This window comes from Grampus griseus, assembly GCF_964374135.1.
Source record: "Grampus griseus genome assembly, chromosome: 11".
Lineage (NCBI taxonomy): Eukaryota > Metazoa > Chordata > Mammalia > Artiodactyla > Delphinidae > Grampus > Grampus griseus.
The window spans coordinates 12554077-12575716 of NC_139005.1; the positions used below are offsets into that span (position 1 = coordinate 12554077).

Here is a 21640-nt window from a genome sequence, read left to right on the forward strand (position 1 = left end):
AAATGCTTTTTATTTTTCTAAGAGTGAGAAATAGAATATTAAATAATATATACTTGAGAGTAGTTTGGGGAATATAGAAGATATCCAATGAGTATTTGCTGATTGAAGAGGAGGAAAAAGTAGCAGGTGACTGATTTATATTGACTATCATCATGTCTCAGGGTTTTTGCCACATTCATTATATATGTTGATGTACAAAGTCCTGTGAAGTATATGTTCTTACTCTATTTTGCAGATGTAGAAACTAAGCCTCAAGGAGATTAAATAGTATGTCAAAGGCTGCCCAGCTACTGCCTGATGGATACTTAGTTCAAATCCAATTTTTTTTTTCTTTTTTTTGCCATACGCGGGCCTCTCACTGTTGTGGCCTCTCCCGTTGCGGAGCACAGGCTCCGGACGCGCAGGCTCAGCGGCTCCGCGGTATGTGGGATCTTCCCGGACCGGGGCACGAACCCGTGTCCCCTGAATCAGCAGGCGGACTCTCAACCATTGAGCCACCAGGGAAGCCCTCAAATCCAATTTTGTTTGATCACAAAGCCTATGTATTTTCTACCCTACCAGCATCTCCAATGTATAGCAAAGAATACCAGTGCTGAGAAGTATTCTCTGAGCAAAGGACTGAGTGACCACATGAATTTAGAAAACACTGAATAGCAAATCCATTTCTTAGCAATTCCCAATATATATAATAAAGCTTCTGAGAAGTCCTGAAGACATTGAACTAAATTGTTTGTTAAATCCAGCATTTGACTACGGAGGCTTCTTCCCTAATAATTCTTTGGCGAATCCATACTCCAGTGAGCCAGACTGAGTGTCAGAACTCCTGGAAGCTTTACCAGCTAAATAGGTGTTTCTCTGTTTGAAAATTGAATCACCTCTCTGGGCCTAGATTTCCTCATTTATAAAATAAAAATTTGGTTAGATGTTCCTTAATGTCCTTTTAAGTATAAACGTTTGATGACTTAGATTCATTTTTTAAAAAATAAAACAGTAATAAACATTTACTTGTTGCTTTACATATATTATCTTACTTAATCCTCATAAAAACCTTGAGGTCGTAACTGAAATACCCATTTTACAGTCGGGGTAACTGAGACTCAGTGAGGCAGCATATCTTGCCCCACAGGTTAGAACTCTGGCATTCTGGTGTTGATTTCCTATATTGCCTTCAAAGCTTTCCCTTTTAAAACACTTGCACTGTGGGCTATGAGTTTTTCTCTGGCTTCATCCAAAACCTTTGTATTATTCCGTTTTCTCTTTTCTTTATCCAAATCCTTATCCATTTTTGAAGATCCAGGTTATACCTCCTCAGTAAAACATGGTCCTATCACCCCAACCTATCAAGATTTCTTCCTTTTCTGGATCCTTATTTTACTTTCAATTAAGATAGAAACTAATTGTGTGCTGACCTATGACATCTTTCATAGTATTGTCTCAAGTTGCTATTAAAATATTTGTTTAATTTTACTTGTTCACATCTAACGTCTCCAACTAGATTTTTAAACATCGGATTCACTTCTGTATGAACAAAACCCATCATGCCTTGTGTAGATCACCAACAGGGTTTTAGAAATCTCCACTCAACTCCCTACAGACACGTCAAATTCATTACGTACAAACATGTTTACATCCTTTCCACCATCCCAGTCCCCCATCCTCCTGTATGTCTTTCTTTAGTCGAGTGGCATTAACAGTCACTTTGCTGCTTGAATCAGAAACCTGGTAATGATCTTGGACACGTTTTCCTTTGTCACCACCACATCCAATCAATACAGCTTAAATGTGCGGGCTTCCGTGTTGGACTCTATGAATCCTGGTTCTAATTGTGGGGAAGATGGGTAAGTACCTTGGCTTCTCTCTGTTTCAGTTTCCTAACGTACAAAATAAAGACAGTAATAATTCCCAGATCATAGAGTTACTGTGAGAGCTACCTGAGATAATTAAATGCCCAGTGGAAATCCAATAAATGGTTTCTTCCTATCATTATGCCTTTGAATGTCCTATGTTCTTCCCCTTCCCATCCCCATCCTGCTATCCTAACCTCAGACCTCATTATCTCTTACCAATATTCACTTACACACAGTCACCATCCTGAGCTAACTTCTTTCTAGCCCCTACCAATGTATCCTCTACAATTTTTGACTGAGTGTTCTTTTTGAAACACCAATCTGTCGTACTATTCTGCCCTTGAATCTTGTGCTCCAGTCAAACAACTGCTCCTGTCAAAAGTCCAAACAGGGCTTCCCTGGTGGCACAGTGGTTGAGAGTCCACCTGCCGATGCAGGGGACACGGGTTCATGCCCCGGTCCGGGAGGATCCCACATGCCGCGGAGCGGCTGGGCCCGTGAGCCATGGCCGCTGAGCCTGCGCATCCAGAGCCTGTGCTCCGCAACAGGAGAGGCCACAGCAGTGAGAAGCCCGCGTACTGCAGGAAAAAAAAAAAAAAAAAAAAAAAAAGTCCAAACAACTTGCAGTTTGCAGAATAAGCTGTTCCGTTTCACACTTTGCCATGGTGCTTATGCGTCGTCCTAACGTTACCTGAAATGCTTCCGCCTCTGCCCTTTGTTTGTCTAACAGATATCTGTGCCTCTTTAGACTAAAAATGTCCACAGCAACATTTGGGGTCCCAAGTAAATTTCTGGAATTTTGCTATTTCTCACAAAGAGATGGAGCTGTTTTCCCTTCTTTAAATCTAAACAGGACTCTCTGACTGCCTCAGCAAATAGAACGCAGTAGAAGTGATGCTGCATAGCCCCTGGCTAGGTCACAAAAGACAATATTGTTTCTGCCTGGCTTTATGTCTTTGCGGGGATACTTGCCCTGGGGTACCAGCCATCAAGCTTCAAAGAAGCCCAGAGTAGCCCATATAGAGAGACAACATAAAGCCCACATGGAGAAGCACAGTAGCGTCAGCTACTGACTGGAACCCTCCTTCTGTACATGTAAGTATATGTATATGTATATGTAAGTACATATGTGGAGATGTAGATCTCCACAAAAATCTCTGTCTTCATGGACCACATCTCTATTATCTTGTGGCCACATGTAGGAAATAAAGATCGTGTAGTAAAAGAGATATCGTCGATGAAGCAAGAAGAGAGGAGAGTATCCTTTTAGCTAGACGAACTCATTAATGTGAAAAATCATTTACGATGTAGCATGGATCAGCAGAGAAAGCTGGAAGGAGAGAAGCCCTTGGATTTTTTCCACCTGCTCATCTAGCCAGTGAACTTCATGGACAGTTATGCAGTCAAGCTTTCTGGTAATTTAAGCCTTCTCTTGTGAGCTGCATATGGTGATCTGGGCCGGCCGTCTGGGATGTGACTCCTGCTTCGAGAGTAACGATAAAGTTTCCAGCACTCACTGTCATTGTGAGAGGCAGACTGTTGTCGAAGTGTTATTATTAATGAGAATTACTACTGGACAGCTTGAACTAGAGGATAATTTATTCTCCGTGAACTTCCAATTGCAGTAAAATGGTTCATTCACTGCCACACTTGTCCATCTTGTTTGTTCCTGTCTTTCAGGCGTGGTTGGCTGCAAAGAAGTAAGGCAGAACGGTACAAGCTGCATGAAGACAGAAGTCTGCACTTACGGAGATGCCGTAGAAGCTGGTCAGGAAGGTTTCACTCATGTAAGAGAGGCGTGGGAATGTGGTAAGAAGCATGGGGTCTGCTCTAGGGGGTCCTAATGAATTCATGGGAATCCAGGCACCTATGCTGTGCAGTGTATCACACGAAAATGGGAAATCAGTGTCTCCAGATGGCCTCTCACTGCTCTGGCTTCTGAAGCTCGCACTTCCTCTCTGGCATTTCTGACAGAGAGCTCTTTCTCTTATTTTAAAATTTAGCATATTCTCTCGACTTGCCTTCTCGTTTTGCTTCCAGAGATTGCTTTGGGAAAATGAAAACTGACATGATGACGACATGTGTGCTTTCTTGGTAGTTTCTTCAATGTTATGGTGACTTCCCCCTGATTTTTGCCAAATTTCCGCCGCCCGTTGATTCCATTTTTCTCCTTCTTATATCCCTGGTACCAGTGTTACCTTGCTCTTTGCGTAAATGTCATTAAATGTGCTCCTGACTTGCTGCTACCATGGTAATAGACACTTGTCATAGGCTCTTGACTCATTACTGTATTTATATGAGACTTGGTCACTTGTGGTTTAGCAAACTGAAGCAACAACCTGATTCCCAGCCAGTAAATGGATTCAAACCTGTCTAAGATGGGTGATAGATTAAGGTTTGGGTGCTATTATTATTTAGTAATTAGGAAAGTCTCTGAGTAGACTAGTGACAATGTATCACTTGGGGAAAAGATCTTGGCTGTCAAATAGCAACCATTCTACTGTAGACAACCTCAGTGGGACACAGAGCCAGAGAGAGAGAGAGCGCTGAGAGACAGAGAGAATGAGACAGAGAGACAGAGATAGGCAGAGAGAGACGGAGAGGCTGGGTCTTGACATCACGATCCCTGATTATCTTTGACACTTCCACTAAGCTCACTGGAGAGCAGGGCTGGAGGCATCCCAGGAATGTCTGTGGAGAGGCTAAGGAAGTGGAGAGACTAGTTGATCTAAGGCTCCATCTTGATCTAATGATGACTGTCATTTGAGGAACAGACAGCTTACCTTGTGATTTAAGGAACACCCTACAAGGATCCCTACAACAGTTTTTTGTTTTTGTTTTTGTTTTTGCGGTACGCGGGCCTCTCACTGTTGCGGCCTCTCCCGTTGCGGAGCACAGGCTCCGGACGCGCAGGCTCAGCGGCCATGGCTCACGGGCCCAGCCGCTCCACGGCATGTGGGATCTTCCCGGACCGGGGCACGAACCCGCGTCCCCTGCATCGGCAGGCGAACTCTCAACCACCGCGCCACCAGGGAAGCCCTCCTACAACAGTTTTGAGATAGAAGTACCCACTCACTACCATAGAGTCTGAACTTCTGCCCTTAGAGTCATGCCTTTGGGTGTAAGCAGGAGAACAGTAATTATTCACAAAACGGGAGGGAGGGGGCACTACCTAGGGGTGTTAAAAGTACCTGTTGTTTCCATCCAGCAACGACTGATGGAAGAAGTCACGGTCTTTTGTGTTGGGACAGAAAGAGACTGAAATCCCTTGGGCTAAGGCATTGTCTTTCATGGAATTGCCCCGAGAATACATAAAAATCTATTGTAGACAACAGCTTTACTGAGAGGCAGCTATGCCCTGGAATCTGTAGTCAGGATCCCTAGGTCCAAACTTTTACTCTGTCCATGCTGCATGTATAACCTTTGGAAAATTATTTATTTTTATTTTTTGGCCACACCGCATGGCATGTGGGATCTTAGTTCCCCGACCAGGGATCGAACCCGTGCCCCCCGGCACTGGAAGCACAGACTCTCAACCACTGGACCACCAGGGAAGCCCCTGGAAAGTTATTAACTCCTTTGTGCTTCATGTTTCGTATCTGTAAAATGGGGTCTACAATTGTACTTATAGAGTTACTGTGATGATTAATGGGTTAATATTAAATAAAAACACTTAGAACAGTGTCTTGTACTCAGCAAGTACTACAGGAGTCTTCACAAATCTTAATCACATTTTGGGGGGTGAATTTGTTTTTCTTAACCCGTTCTTTCCTAAGCAGTTTGGAATTGACTATAGCACATCTGAGGGCATTTTGTTGAAAGGGGAAGGAAAGGATGCTTTTGAGCCCAAGACCCTCTTTCCCGACCCCAGTGCAGTCAGTCTGGGCAGATCTTTTCAGTAGGGTGCTTCTGGCAGCCTAAAGTCCACATGAGGGTAGTGCCTGGCTCCACAGAGAAAGCTGAGGGCAGGGAAAGAGATGTTAGAAACATGCTGTTTTGGGTAACCATTAGAATCATGCTGTTTTGGGTAACCATTAGAAACATGCTGTTTTGGGTAACCATTTTGTCAGAGTCTCTGACCCCAGTGTGGTCTTTCTTTTCATTCTTGTTCCCTTTTGGATTATTTAGAGAGTGTTTCACCTGAGTGGCTGGGGATGAGCCAGTGTTGGTGACATTATGAGTGTCATTTGTAGAAGGGGCTGGCTCTTTAGAGACAGAGGGACCGAGGTTCTAGTCCTGTGACATCCAGTATCTCTGTGACTCTTGATAATGTCTCAGAGCTGCAATGTCTCATGTACAAAATGGGCATGCCAAAATGTGCCTACTTCCCAGGATTGGTGCCAACCAAATGTGACGATACATGTGACAGCAACTTGTAAACTGTATAGGGTTGTTATTATGAGTGGGTCCTTTCATTTCCCTGTTCTCTACAAGCAGACCTGAATGTTAGCAGCACCTGTGTGCTGTCATCACTTGACTGTTGATTTCATTTAAGAACTTTACCCATAAGCCTGTGACCGGTAATTGTATGTCAGCTTCTCTAGCAGTGGCGATGGGCTGTGCCCACCGCCGGACTGGTTCACGGTCCTAATGCTGAAGCTCTTTTCTCATCCAACAAGGGATCCTGACAGTTTTCAGAAGGGGTGGTTCTCCCTCCTTCAATCTGTAAATCACATAATATTAGTGGGAAACTTTTTGGAATCATGAGCTGTATTTTGGTGATACTGTTACTCTGATAGTCGACAAAACACTTTCAGAAACCAAGAGAATTAGAGGTTGGCCAGAGTGGAATGAATGCTATGGAATGAATGCTATATATCAAGATTACCTGAAGGGCATATGAGAGAGAAGGGATTAAACCGAGTAAAGAGATGAGGGGTAATATCCCAGAAGCTTGAAAAAATTTACCAACTCCCAGGAGCAGATTTCTGAGTGTTATTAAAAAAAGTCCCACTGATGGAAACATTTTCACTAGCAAATTTACATAATAAGAATATGGTTTTCTTAATTTTGTATACAGGCTCAATGCAGTGACTTTTGGCTGCATTGGACTGAAGCGTTACAAGAAAAAAAGAAAGAGGAAAGAGATGTGGACGTCAGTTATGGATAGACTCAGCTGGGGTTAGATCTGTGCTCTGCAGGTCACAGAAAACATTTTCAAGTACCTTGCCTTTCAGGTCTCCCTCGTGGACAGAAATAGAGCACCGAAGATGCTTCTTAGGGAAGACTCCATGTTCCCAATCTTTTACAACTGAAAAATGGAGCAAATGAGTAGCTGGGTACAGACCCTTGACACCAAGTGACTGGGAGTCAATGCAACACTGCAGGGACACAGAACTTTGCCAGCCAATGAGCACATTACGGGAGAAATACAGTACAGAACCCAGCAGTCTCCTACAGACAACGCATCTCTTTAAGTTAATTGGTGTTACAGAGAGGCTGAAATGCTCCGCTTATTTACAAAGCTACAGATTTATGTAAAGCAAAACCAATTACACTTAATGCCTAAACTGTTCCAGGTGCTCAGCGATAATGTTGCTAAGCTCTAGACAAGAAACTAGTGCATGAATGCATGCTGTTTCCAATGGAAGCGTGTGGAGTTCCTGCAATTTAGCTAATCATGAGTGTCAGCCCCGATGTGAGAATTCTAAGCGCTTTTGGTGTTCGCTTAGGGTCATCTTTATAATCCTGTAGCTCTCTTCTCATCTCTAAGGATGAGTGAAAGCATAATGAGCACCTTTTTCTATTAAGATGTAGAAATTAAGGAGAGGAAGGCAAATTTGGGGCGGTGGGGAGGGGGAACAACAAAATAAGGCAAACCCTTTTTCTAATGGTGAGAGGGACCGTTAGAGCTTCTGACTTGTACTGAGACGAGATGTTTAAAGGTTTCTTGATCTTTGGGGTGTTCATTAAACCCAAATCGCACACTTGGCATTTAACGTTTTGCAGCAAAGAAAGATTCTAAGGAAGATCAAGGACCGGCCTCAGTGTTTCGTCAGAGAACAAATGCTGAAAAAAGAAGGATTTGAAAAAGTTACAGGGCAAGAATTTTTGTCTGTAAGAGTTTGTCTTTTCATTTGTCCTCAGAACAAACAAAAAATAGTTTGAGTAAGAGAAACACCTGGTGCTTTACAGCTGTTCTTTTGCAATTAAAAATGCATATCACACCTAATCAAGATGTGTAAATCTTTTATTCTACAGATCTAAAATATTTTAGGTCACAAGGGAGGTGCTTAACTGCAGAATCCTTTGCAATCAACTGATAAACACCCCCCTCCTATCCAGCTTGAACTGTCCCTTAAAGCAGTGGTGCTCAGATTTCAGGGAGCGTAAGGAGACTTGGGAAGGTTTGTTAGCACTGCCGATTCCTGGAAAAAGGTTTGGGTTAAAGCAGTCTATGGTAGGGGCCAGAAAGAGGTGCCTGAAGCAGGGGGTCCTTAACAAAACTTTGACAAGCACTGCTACAAAGAGTTGGGACACTAGTTGTATTTGCCTTTTTTTTTTTTTTGGTTTAAATGAGTTTTTTTCACATTTCTTTGCTTATACGGGAAAAATCTCTTTTAGAAGATAATTTTCTGAGTGCGTCTGAACTGGTAGCAGTGGAGACTAAAAGACATCCTTTGGACTAGGGAATCTCTTTAAGCATCCCTGATTGATTTGATCACTTGCCCTTCCCCCAACACTCATTTAACCTTCCTTAATTTTCTTCTTTCCTTCAATCGCAATAATTCCATCATTTCCATTTATTTTACAGTTTCTTCAGTATGTGAATATTCTCTTTTTGTTAAGGACCTCTATTTTAGTAGTGTTGCTCTTTGATTCAGAGAATATTTCCTTAATTCATAACTTGATAGTGTAATAGCAAGATGAAGTATAGTGAAATTGTGTATAGGTTTATTATTTACTCTGACATAGACAGTATATGATCACTATGCCTGACATGCAGTAAGTACTCAATAAATGCATTGAAAGAAAGAATGTTAACATACTGTTATTTTGATTCTAAGGACACATGAAAACTAAAAAATGTCATATAGGTTGCTTATAATGGCCAAACCATTGTAAAAAGTTTTAAAATACTGTGATGCATAGGAAATATTAACTTTTTGTTGTCATAGAGTAATTACTTAGACTTTGAAATTACTTCATTAATTCAAAGGCATAACATGTTAATGCAAAAGTGTAATAGTCATAATTATGACTAGAGGAGTCATAATTAGTCTTTGTAAAGTACACAGATAATATTCATAAGGCCACCCTCACACATATTAGCCCTAAAACGAAAACGCATAGTGTCTAGCCAAAGAAAACAGTGAATACTCTGCTCATAAGACAGGTTGAGTCAAACAGAGTTTCACAGGGCTCTTTCCCAAAGATCAATACTCGAAGAAGATTCCTGTGTACTGCCATAAAATTTCAGAGACTTTTCATGGAGGGGAAGTGTGTCTTCAAGATTACTTCCGCTGATGTTCTGGGCATTAAAATGATTTAGATTACAATATCTAAAATAGAAAGAAGGAAAGCTTTTTTTAGGACCAGATGTACAGGACCTGATAAATCATTTACCTTCCTCCTGTGCTTGTCTTACTTTTATTATAGGCCCATAGATACTGGCACAACAGTGATGATTATTTAAGAGCACCGCTCACCAGAACAGTCTTTATAAAACGACAAAAGGAGTTTTAGGACATATTAAGGTGCCTCACGAGGACCTTTAGATGGCGCTCTTTTACAACCTGCAGTGAGTCTGACAGTGAGAGAACTGGAAAGTCTGGAATTATCAACCTTGTAGATTTCATGGCGGCAGGAGTCGAAAGATTCATCAGATGCACTGAGGGTTTGTAAATTCGGTGCTGAGACTGTGTGGAAAACACCACTGTCAAAGAAAAAAATCCATGAACATATTTCTAAAATGTGTGCCCTCTATCCTTGACTCAAGGAAAATCTTCTAAGTGCCGGGCAGCGTGCTAGGGTCCAGTGCTCACCCTAACCTACCGAATTCTCACTCTAACCCTGGAAGGGTGGAACCATCCCCATTTCACAGACAGAAATACTGAACTTCCAGGAGGTTAAATAAGTTGCTTAGGGTTTGTATGAGTAATAGTTGGCAGAGCCTGGGTTTGAAACCAGAAGTCTCTTATTCAGAGTCCTGGCCTTTTCCCTCTATGGCACGCTGCCTCTAAAGGCAACTTACTTCTTAAACATTTTTGAAGAAGTTCCAGGAGGAGAGGAATTTCAGACTGCTTTAGTCACTGCTGTATTCCTTGATCAGTGCCTGGTACATAGCAGATGTACAATAAATATTGGTTGAATGAACAAATGGTCAAGGGCCATAAGTTCAATTTTATCAAATGCACCTAAGTCTTTGAGGTCAGACATTTCTTCTTTTTTTGATTTGTGAAAGTTTCCAATGCTAGAGAGTTTTACCTTCTTTTCCTTCTTAATATATTGCTAGCGATAACTGTAAGAAAAGGATATGCTTGAATGACCGGTCATTTTTCTCTGATTTACGTCTCTTTCAATAATCATTGCAGGTTATGCACAAAAGATTACTGGTATCAGTAACAAAATAAGCACGATGATATCAACTTCGTAAGATGTGTTTTACAACATTGGAGGGACGGTGGTGTCAAGTTGTAATAACAAATACGCTTCTGCTCTCTCCCCCCATAAACATCTGTAAATACCCTTTATTTTAGCATTTGATGTAGGATACATAGTTATAGTAAGGACTGTAGAGGTGTTTGTATGATACTTTTCAGCAAGGAAAGACATTTCATCCACCTACTTCCTCCACCCCCAGCCTGGAGAGCCGCAGGTGTGTCATGTCACCACTGCCCTATTTCAGATTTGATTGAGGGGGACTCTAATACAGACAGAGGCAGAGGAAGGGGATTGTTTGTAATGGAAGGTACATCTGGACTGACATTCATGGAACAGTCCTAATTATACTCAGTTAAGTGATCTCCTACTGACCCCTACAAGATTAGTTTGGTTCTAGGACTTACACCAGGATTGTTGCACACTAATATAAACTGGATGGTAGAGTGCCCTCAGGTGCTAACACAAACCTAATTCCACCTGTATATTAGCGAGGCTGCTGTTTCATCATTAATCCACTGGTGTCAAGATCTTGGGGACAAGAATAACTTGGGACTGTCCTATTCTTGATAGATTTGTCACCAGTATCTGGCTCTGAACAAATACACCTTTGGGTTTGGTAAAAATTGGATTGTGATTGGAAGTATATTAAGATCAAACACCATCTGACTTATAAATAATATGTTTCAATAATGCTGTCCCTGGGATGTCTGTGTTTTCCCCTGTTTCTTTGCATCCTATTGTTCGTTAGGGTTTGACAGAAACAATCAGTATAGAAAATAAGCTGGAATCATGCACTTCTCACTGCAGACAGTCGATGCCTTGGATTCCAGATAGTTTTTTGGTTAACTCTTTTGATTTGGCCCCTTGGATCCCAGTGGGAAATAGATACCCAAGGCAATGTGTGCCTTTGAACTAATGTAGTTGGTTCTAGCTACTTAATCTTTGCAGGCAAATTTTTCAGATTCTCCTTTCTTGTGAAACATGACACACATTCTTTTCTTGTGGAGGCTGATCAACAGGTGGTGGTGGGTATAGTTAGCTGAACTGAAGGGACTGGTTTCCTCCCCCACGAGAGTTAAGGGGCCGTCAGGGAGCAGGAAAAGGGCTCCTCTATGGCACTTAGAGGCAGCAGAGTCTAGGAGGAAGTGTATGGGCTTTGGAGACAAAGTAGGGTTTGCATCCTACTTGTGTGAACTTAGTCAATTTACTTGGTTCGATTTTCACTTTAGTTTTCTTACTTATAAAGTGGAATGGTATGATCTCCATAACAGGGAGGGGGACAAACCTGCTGCTTAAGACAGAAATGCTCAACACATGGAAAATTAATTTCTTTCCTTCCTGCTTTGTTTCACCCTCTCTTTTTTACCTTCCCTCAAAAAGTATGCAGGAGAAAAGAAAGTATACAGGAGATGGAGAAGATTTGGTAAGACTCCAATTTCTTTCTGAATAAGCCCTACATTATCCCTTAGTTCCTTCCATCTTTGGTTCCTCCAATCTCTGGTTCTTTGTATTTTTTATTCTCGCCTCCTTCTCTGAACCCCAACTCTACCATCTCTCACTTTACAGTAACTCACTTGCTCGACAGTCACAGAAGAATCATACTTAAATATTCTGAGTACTAGATGCCAGCTCCTTGTAGACCAGTACTTTGTTTTCTTTGGTTTTATTTTTCTAGTGCTTGGAACAATGCTTAACATGTTGGTTAAATGAATGGATAAATGAATAAATGAGTCAGTCCCTGAGCTAGTAGGTTTTTGGTTCCAGCACTAGCTCTACCTGAATTCAGCCCACAATCATGGTCATCTTAACCATATCTCAGCATGAGTCTAGATAAAGAATAAAAAGAAGGGAGCATAAGGCAACATATGAAGCCATTATTATTACTGCTAACACTCTGGCAATTTACTCATCCTCACAGCAACCTTCTGACACAGTTATCATTCTTATTATTTCCTTTTTACAAAGTAGAAATTGAGGCTTAGCAGGGTTAAACAGCTTAAAGTTTGTGCAGCTAAGTTGTGGGACTGGATTCAACTGGGCTGCCTCTAGAGACTGCCTTTTAAACTACTTCATGAAAGACAGGGTCAACTCTTACAGTGGGAGAGTAACTGAAATTGAGAAACAACGCAGGTTTGTGAGAATTAGTGGATGGGCACCACTCGTGTTTGGAGGTGATGGACAGAGGGGAGAAAGGTCTTGCCTTCAATTTCAGTTTTTGATGCCAACATATTTTGCTGCAAAGCTGGGGACATTTCTGTTGAATCCTTCTGCAAGAATCTGACTTTCTAATTTGGTTTTCAATCTAAGAATGAGACAGGCATTTTAGGGAAATTATGCATCCTGGAGGGTCACTTCGATAATATACACTTTGGAAGGTAAGAAATTTTAAAATTCAGGGAGCCATTAAAACTTTTGATTTTGTCATTAATTCTGTCTTGCATGAGGTTTAAGTGCCTCTCTTATACTGGACCGTAAGCTCCATGAGAGCAGGGACATAGGTGACACTAAACATATACTGATACTGACTTTATGTCCTTCTAATTTCTTACAGTGCCTATCACATGACTGATGTTCCAAAAGAGATTTAGTAGATGAACAAAAGAATAATTCAGGCAGGGAATAAGTGGCAATAGATGAGATACTAAATAGATGAATGAATGAAAAGAAGTGAGGAAAATAAAAATCTGTTTAGTTCCTGCTATGTGGCAGACATCACACTTGGTCCTTTATCAACAGAGACTCAGAGAGGTTAGAGAATTTGCTCAAAAGAACACAGCCATCCAAGAATACGTCAGTGAGAGGGAGACAGGCTGGCAGTGGATGGATGGTAGATAATATATATTAAGCCACTGAATGGTCTCAGGTGACTGACTGGCTAAATGATTTTGCACAGTTTGTTATTGACCTTGAAATGGTCACTGCTGATTTAAAGGCCTGAATGGAATCCAAATCTTAAGCATCATTAGATTTCTAGCTATTTGTTTAATGATATTTGCTTTTAATGATAATGACTCATTCATTCTTATTATTGATATGGTTATTTCTAACTCTAAAATGGTACTATATGGTGGAGAAAGAAATCTTGTTTTAGAATTGAGCAAAGAACTATTTTATTATAAGGACCAATGGAAAAAGTGAAGTCTATACTGGCACAAAAACAGAAATATAGATCAATGGAACAGGATAGAAAGCCCAGAGATAAGCCCACAAACATATGGTCACCTTATTTTTGATAAAGGAGGCAAGACTATACAGTGGAGAAAAGACAGCCTCTTCAATAAGTGGTGCTGGGAAAACTGGACAGCTACATGTAAAATAAAGAAACTAGAACATTCCCTAACACTATACACAAAAATAAACTCAAAATGAATTAAAGACCTACATGTAACATCAGACACTACAAAACTCTTAGAGGAAAACCTAGGCAGAACACTCTATGACATAAATCACAGCAAGATCCTTTTTGACCCACCTCCTAGAGAAATGGAAATAAAAACAAAAATAAACAAACGGGACCTAATGAAACTTAACAGCTTTTGCACAGCAAAGGAAAACATAAACAAGACAAAAAGACAACCCTCAGAATGGGAGAAAATATTTGCAAATGAAGCAACTGACAAAGGATTAATCTCCAAAATTTACAAGCAGCTCATGCAGCTCAATATCAAAAAAACGAACAACCCAATCCAAAATAGGGCAGAAGACCTAAACAGACATTTCTCTGAAGAAGACATACAGATTGCCAACAAACACGTGAAAGAATGCTCAACATCACTAATCATTAGAGAAATGCAAATCAAAACCACAATGAGTTATCACCTCACACCTGTCAGAATGCCCATCATCAAAAAATCTACAAACAATAAATGCTGGAGAGGGTGTGGAGAAAAGGGAACCCTCTTGCACTGTTGGTGGGAATGTAAATTGATACAGCCACTATGGAGAACAGTATGGAGGTTCCTTAAAAAACTAAAAAAGAACTACCATACAACCCAGCAATCCCACTACTGGGCATATACCCTGAGAAAACCATAATTCAAAAAGAGTCATGTACCACAATGTTCATTGCAGCTCTATTTACCATAGCCAGGTCATGGAAGCAACCTAAGTGTCCATCGACAGATGAATGGATAAAGAAGATGTGGCACATATATACGATGGAGTATTACTCAGCCATAAAAAGAAACGAAATTGAGTTATTTGTAGTGAGGTGGATGGACCTAGAGTCTGTCATACAGAGTGAAGTAAGTCAGAAAGAGAAAAATAAATACCGTATGCTAACACATATGTATGGAATCTAAAAAAAAAAAAAAAGGTTCTGAAGAACCTAGGGGCAGGACAGGAATTAAGATGCAGATGCAGAGAATGGACTTGAGGACACGGGAGGAGGAAGGGTAAGCTGGGACGAAGTGAGAGAGTGACATGGACATATATATACAACTGAATGTAAAATAGTTAGTGGGAAGCAGCTGCATAGCACAGGAAGATCAGCTCAGTGCTTTGTGACCACCTAGAGGGGTGGGATAGGGAAGGTGGGAGGGAGATGCAAGAAGGAGGAGATATGGGGATATATGTAAACGTATAGCTGATTCACTTTGCTATACAGCAGAAACTAAACATTGTAAAGCAATTATACTCCAATAAATATGTTAAAAAAAAAAGAGAAAAGAAAAAGTGAAGTCTAAATGGAAATTTCTTGCTCCAAATATCTGTTAAATTTCTCTAATATGCTAACTGGTCCAGTCATGGAATACAGGATTCCCATTGGCTCAGTGATGGCTCCCAGATCACTCTTTCATGGACTCAGAAATTGTTCATCTTACCACACACTTACTTACCTTTGTGAAACACTCCAGAATCCCAGGACGTTCAACAACGTTAATGATGCCAAGAAGAAGAAGAAGCTTTCTAAATTGCCTTTGTTTAATGTGTTTGGAAACCAATTGCCTGTTTGGAACAAATGTAATTGTTATTCAACTGTGGAGTTGTAAGTTTCTGTGAATATTTTATCATGCCATAATTCATAGAGCTTTATTCGCTTGAATAATATCTACAAAGCAAAAAAGCACATCTGAAACTCAGAGTTAAAATTCATTTAATTCTGTAATTAACAGTAAAATAATAAGCAAGGCAGGCCAAATGTTTTGAAGGTCAAAAAAACTTGATTTGCATAACACAGTATAGGTGTCAGAAGAGCTGGGTTCTTCTGGGTAACTGGGTAACCCTGATTATGCTATAATCAGGTAACCCTGATTATGCTATTAATTTGCAGAAACCACATTTGTCTTTTTCATCCTTATATGTCTAATATCTAGAACAGTGCTTGGCACCCCCATAGGGATTGTTTGGTAAATATACATTGAATGTATGAAAAATATTTACCATCACCAGATAGCTGGTTGCATGTGCTAATTGTAAGGCTAGTGAGATAATATATGTAGATGTCAGTTATTACTTTATTTTGACAACTTAGATAAGATAATCCAGTGTTACCTTGTTATAATATCACAGACCCTGTCAGTCAAATACTTGCAGTCTCTGGTTGATGTGAAGATTTTCTTTTAACCTGTTGAGTGATTCCTTCAGTTTAATACCCCTAAGTAAGGAATCCTCACTTCCTTTTGATGTCCAACTGAGTATATATGAAACTAATTAGGATTCAGGTAATTTCTTTTACTTTGCTCCTAAGTTGTGACTTTTGCTTTGGTCTTTGCTAGAACTCTCTTTTCATATCTACACCTACGTATCTATATCCATATTATCTCTATGTCTTACACACACATTCAGTTTTTCTTCAGTTGGTTTTGAGATATCATCAAATACATTATATGAAATATGATGTATTATATCATATATATTATACATGCAGCACTTATTTTTATGCAATACTTTAAAAACAGCAATGGAATCTTAGTATTAACAAATATATCACACATATATAGCATTACAGAAGTTTAAAAGATTGATTAAAAGGTGAAATCTATCTTCAGAGAGAGAACTTAAATTCAATTGCTGTTCTGAATGGGCAGAATATTTCCCCTCAAAATGTTATGCAGTATGAGAGCAGGAATGGATCATCTGTGAACAGTCAGATGCCAAGGTTCTGGGCATTTCCTTGCTTTTTTACAGGAGCGGCTCCTACATTGGGTTGTGAGCAATCTGTCTACATCCCAGTAGACTTGATCTTCAGTGTCATCTTTCGCACATGGGTTATGGGTTGCTTCCTGAACTAGAATATGGTTCTTGGCCTCTCCCTTGACAGTGTATACTTTTAAATGGGGTTTGAATTAAATGCTCTGTTCAAGGTTGATAGTCAGCAAGTGCATAAGCATGACAGCTGTGAATAATTGTGCCATTTCCCATTTAAAGCTGCTTCTCTTCTGTCATTTAACTTCCCAATGACTATTATTATGGACAACCATGAAAATTAGCTTGTGTCCACTATAGTCTAGGACCTATAATGAAATCTGGTACTGAGTTTAAAGCTATTTTGTAAGTTCTACTTCCCCATTTTATTAAGTTGTGTTCCGTTACAATAGAAATGTATGGTTTTATTGCTATATTGACATGCTGCCTTTATCTGATATTTAGGAGACATTTCCCTGAATGTTTCCCTCTATGTCTGTCTGTCGGGTATTGTGTAACCCTCTTAATGTGTGTGTGTGTGTACAGAAACTAAACAGTTGATTGTACTTGAATGGGGGAGTCAGGGTAGAGAGGTCAAGGTACGCTGAGATAGCATCACACTTATTTTCAGGAAGAACTAAGCCATCCTGCTAAGCCTATTCAAACAGTCCTGTTTCCTTATTTCTCTTGAATTAATATCCCACTCATATTTTTGTCCTTTTCATTTCACATAAGCACTTTGCATGTCATGCGATTATACCATTTTATCACCGTGTTTCTCTGGCTAGAGTAAAAGGAGTTTGCACAGAGTATGCAAAGCCTCGGAATTAACATGGCATTAATTCTTCCCGGAGCATGCATTTTGGTCCATAACAAGTAATTGGAAAGACTATCTTTATTCTATAACGAAGTCAGCTGAGGGAGAAGAATATCAATTTTGTAAGATCTTTAAAGGTAATACATAATATTTCCAAGAAATTGTGCAATTACAGTGAATACCAGCCTATCAGGAGATGGCGCTAGATCCCCCGGGCATGACGGTGTGCTTGCGTCTCTGTCACTGGGGATGCCGGGGTGGGCACGCATGAGAAGCACTGTGACTTGGCATTATGTGCATGTGGGGTGACAGGAGGATGTCGTACTAGGAAAGTTAAAGGCAGTGGAAATTTACGAGTAACACAGGATATTTTGTGAGCGGAATTATTTTAAAAATAAAACGAAAGAGTGCCGTACCACCTGTTCAGACTCCTGATAATACTCCTCTATTGTTTCTTTATTTCTTTTTAAAAATTTTTATTGGGGTATAGTTGATTTACAATGTTGCATTAGTTTCAAATGTACAGCAAAGTGAATGTTATACTTATAGCCACTCTTTTTTAGATACTTTTCCCATATAGGCCATTACAGAGTATCGAGTAGAGTTCCCTGTGCTATACAGTAGATCCTTATTAGTTATCTACTTTATATAGAGTAGTATTCTTTCTTTTTTTTTTTTTTTTTCGCGGTACGTGAGCCTCTCACTTTTGTGGCCTCTCCCGTTTGCGGAGCACAGGCTCCGGACGCGCAGGCTCAGCGGCCGTGGCTCACGGGCCCAGCCTCTCCGCGGCACGTGGGATCTTCCCGAACTGGGGCACGAACCCGTGTCCCCTGCATCGGCAGGCGGACTCTCAGCCACTGCGCCGCCACCAGGGAAGCCCTAGTATTCTTTCTTAAATACCATTTTCGTGTTCAGCTTTCTTCCTAATGCTGAGCTCATTCCAGCGCCATATTTTGGGCTTCTTTAGCTATAATTTAACATTGACTGTATAGCTAATTTACATGGTGAGCTTTGTGGTAAAGAGAACCGTCACCAGAATTGATAACATTGGAACAAACACTAGCATCAAGTTGGAGAGAGAGATTCTTCATGAAGCTTAAATTTGTTTTATATGTATAGAGCGATTGTGTCTATGTAAAGAGATAGCATTGGGTATAAAAAGATATACCCGATGGAAATAGCATGGGCTTTGGAATCAGAGAGACTTTGAAGTCTCTGTTATTTAATAGCTTTGTTGTTGGGCATTTGCTCAACTGGACCCCTTCAACCTTGGTTTCTCCTCTCTAAAATGACAGCAGTACCTCTCTCACTGAGCTGTTATGAGAAGTAAAAGAGATAATAGAAGTCAAGGGTTAGGCACAGAGGAGGCACCCGTAAGAATTAGGCTATCACCTCTCCCCTCTTTAGAGATGCTCATATAAAATCACGTAGCCTCAGCTTGATCTTGGGCCCATTTCCTGTTAGATACTTCTTCATGTTCTGTGTGCCTTCTTTTTTTTTTTCTTTTTATCATTATCCCAGGACTGGTTGTAAAATGTTCCATTTAACATTGTCAGTTGACTCAGCTCTTAGGCACTATAACTTTATTTTAGGAGCTTATAAACTTTTATTGTCATCATTCACATTTGTGCCATTTTTCATCTGACATTTCTGGTACCTGGTTGAAATCGGGAGTATCCTTGCAAAAGGAGACAAAGTGAAGACTTTAGGTCTCGAATGGGACTAACTAGACTTCTCTAGATCTTAGCTGGGGTGGACAGGCAGGTTATCAACATGAGAAGAAAATAGCGACGTAAGGAGTCCAAGGAATGACAAAGTGCTATTTGTTAATGCTGACAGTGGGCCCCAGTTACGTACTTTAATTGTATAACCAGCTAGTTAGTAATGAGTGTTAGGCTGTTGAGGTAATAGAGCACTCACAAAATATTTGGCATTGCTCACAGTTTCCTCAAATATCTCTTGCTCAGCTAGGTTTATTTGTTCATTTGAAAGTCATTTGTTAAGAAATTTTTATGTGCCAGGAAATGGGCGTTCCAAGTTGCTTAAGAAAGGGAGCTCATGGGTTAGTAAGGGAGACACGCACACCTCGTTTTATTGCACTTCACAGATACTTCACGTTTTACAAACTGAAGGTTTGTGGCCACTCTTGTCAAGCAAGTCTATCAGTGCCATTTTCCCAAAGGAATTATTTTTTAATTACCGTATGTACATTGTTTTTTATACATAATGCTATTGCACACTTAATAGACTACAGTACAAGGAATGTACAGTGTAAACAAAACTTTTATATGCACTCGAAACCAAAAAAATTCACATGACTTGTTATTGCTTTATTTGTTTTACGAACCTGCAGTGTCTCCGACGTACGTCTGTAATTACTCTCAAGCATTAGACTTTATAGATACTAAATAAAATATTTCTATTTATCTTAAATGATCATGGTCATTTTAGAGATAAACAGACTATAGACTTATCTAAGCTAGTTCTTGTATGTTATTGACTAAAGGGTGAAGACACAGAGAGGTAAAGGGAATCATGGCTCAGCAGAACCCTCACTTCTTACCCTCACCACTGCACGAATACAGCCCCCTACTGGCGCTAACAGAACTACTAATTTTATGACTTTCCTTAGCATCTCAACAGTTTAAAAACATCTGGACAGCAGTCTTTGACATAGCTTACCCCAAATAACGTTTAAAATACCTAAGATGGCATTTCCACCTAAATCCTGGGATTGACCTATCGTGAGACTCAACCTATCATGAGACTCTTGCGGTAATTTACACTAAATTTAAGGCTTTTGGAACGGGATTGAAAAAATACATACGGTGACCCACACATGCTATGAGGCTATAAACAGCGCAAAGCTGCTGACGTGAAAGAGGAACATACTTTATTCCTGTCCCATCTTATGCCCTGGATTATAAGGCCTAACATTTCGTGTGCTGCCTTTCCGTCTTGAGTGTCACAGGGCCCCAAGGGCCTGACCACACATTTCCCTGCTTCCTTTGTCAGATATGTTCCCCACACGGGGATATCGTCCCCTCCTAGCTAGTTCCCTATTAGCCAGACCAGCTGCACTCCACTCGGTCCTCAGCCTAACAGATTTCACTTCCTTACCAGCTTTCAACATTATTCAGACCAGTAATCACATCCTCCTGTAGATCACCTCACTGCTTTGTTGCTACAGACCCTGCTTGTTCCCTCTCTTCCTCAATGCAACCCCACAGGGCCAGGCATGGCATGCTCTGGTCCCCTGGGCTGTGAGCACAGGTGATGAATAAACTGCTGTCAGTCTCATCTGCCCACGTATTCAGCCTTCTTATGCTATTTAGGGGGAGGATTCTTCCCTCCCCAATGGGGTGAATAGGAGGTGATCAGGAAGTGCCCCTACCACAGAAATCAAGGTCAATTCTAGACAGAATTATAGTATTTGATGTTGATCTAATGCATAGTTACTGTTTTGGGGAGGAGAAGTCCTCCCCTACATCCCTCTAACCAGTACCCAGCACCAAGTACCTCTGCTGCTAAACTATTGATACATGGGGGAGTGGAACTTCCATTAACCCTGAGACAAGAAGTAATGGGAGCACAGCACTGTAGTTCTCAGAAGGAAAGCATTACAGTTGAACGTGAGCGAGAGTCAAGTATGCTTGAGACTGCAAATTATAATCACACTGTCTGATCAGCGTGTTGGAGAACCAGAAAATGCTATAGATAACGTTCTCACTTTATCTCAGCAGTCTGCTTGTTGCAGTAACTTGGTTTTAATGGGGCACCTTAACAGAAGATTTTGGCAAAAATATGGAATGTGACCAGAGGTAAAGAAATTGGTATACATTCTCAGTTAGTAGATACTGCCTCTCAGTAAATCTCTACCTTGAAGATAAGTAAATAGAAAAAAGAAATCCATATGAAGGAGGAAATGTGATGATAATATATATTATTACTGTTGCTTACAAAACACCCCAACACAAAATGACAAAGGTTAAAATAATAATAATAGTGAGAAACTCATAATGAAAATGAGAAACTCATAATAATAAAAATGAGAAACTCATAATAAAAATGAGAAACTCATAATAAAAATGAGAAACTCATAAAATAATAATAAAAATGAGAAACTCATAAAAATGAGAAACTTTGCCTCATAAGGCAAAGATGAAAATAAAATAGCAGAAAATACTGATTTCAGGAAAAATTGAATTCAAAGGAAAAACTATGTCAAAGGGACATCAAGGATCTT

At 40.3% G+C, this 21640-nt stretch overlaps 1 protein-coding gene across 1 annotated transcript in view; it reads right to left on the bottom strand.

Moving 5' to 3' along the window:
• Positions 1-9201: 9201 nt before the first annotated feature.
• Positions 9202-21640, bottom strand: part of SLC15A5 (solute carrier family 15 member 5) — a gene marked incomplete at both ends in the record, with an annotated part of 88775 nt that continues 76336 nt past the window's right edge. Inside the window, 2 exon segments of the mRNA XM_082666456.1 lie at positions 9202-9349; positions 15290-15398. Coding sequence (XP_082522582.1) covers positions 9202-9349; positions 15290-15398 — 257 coding nt within the window.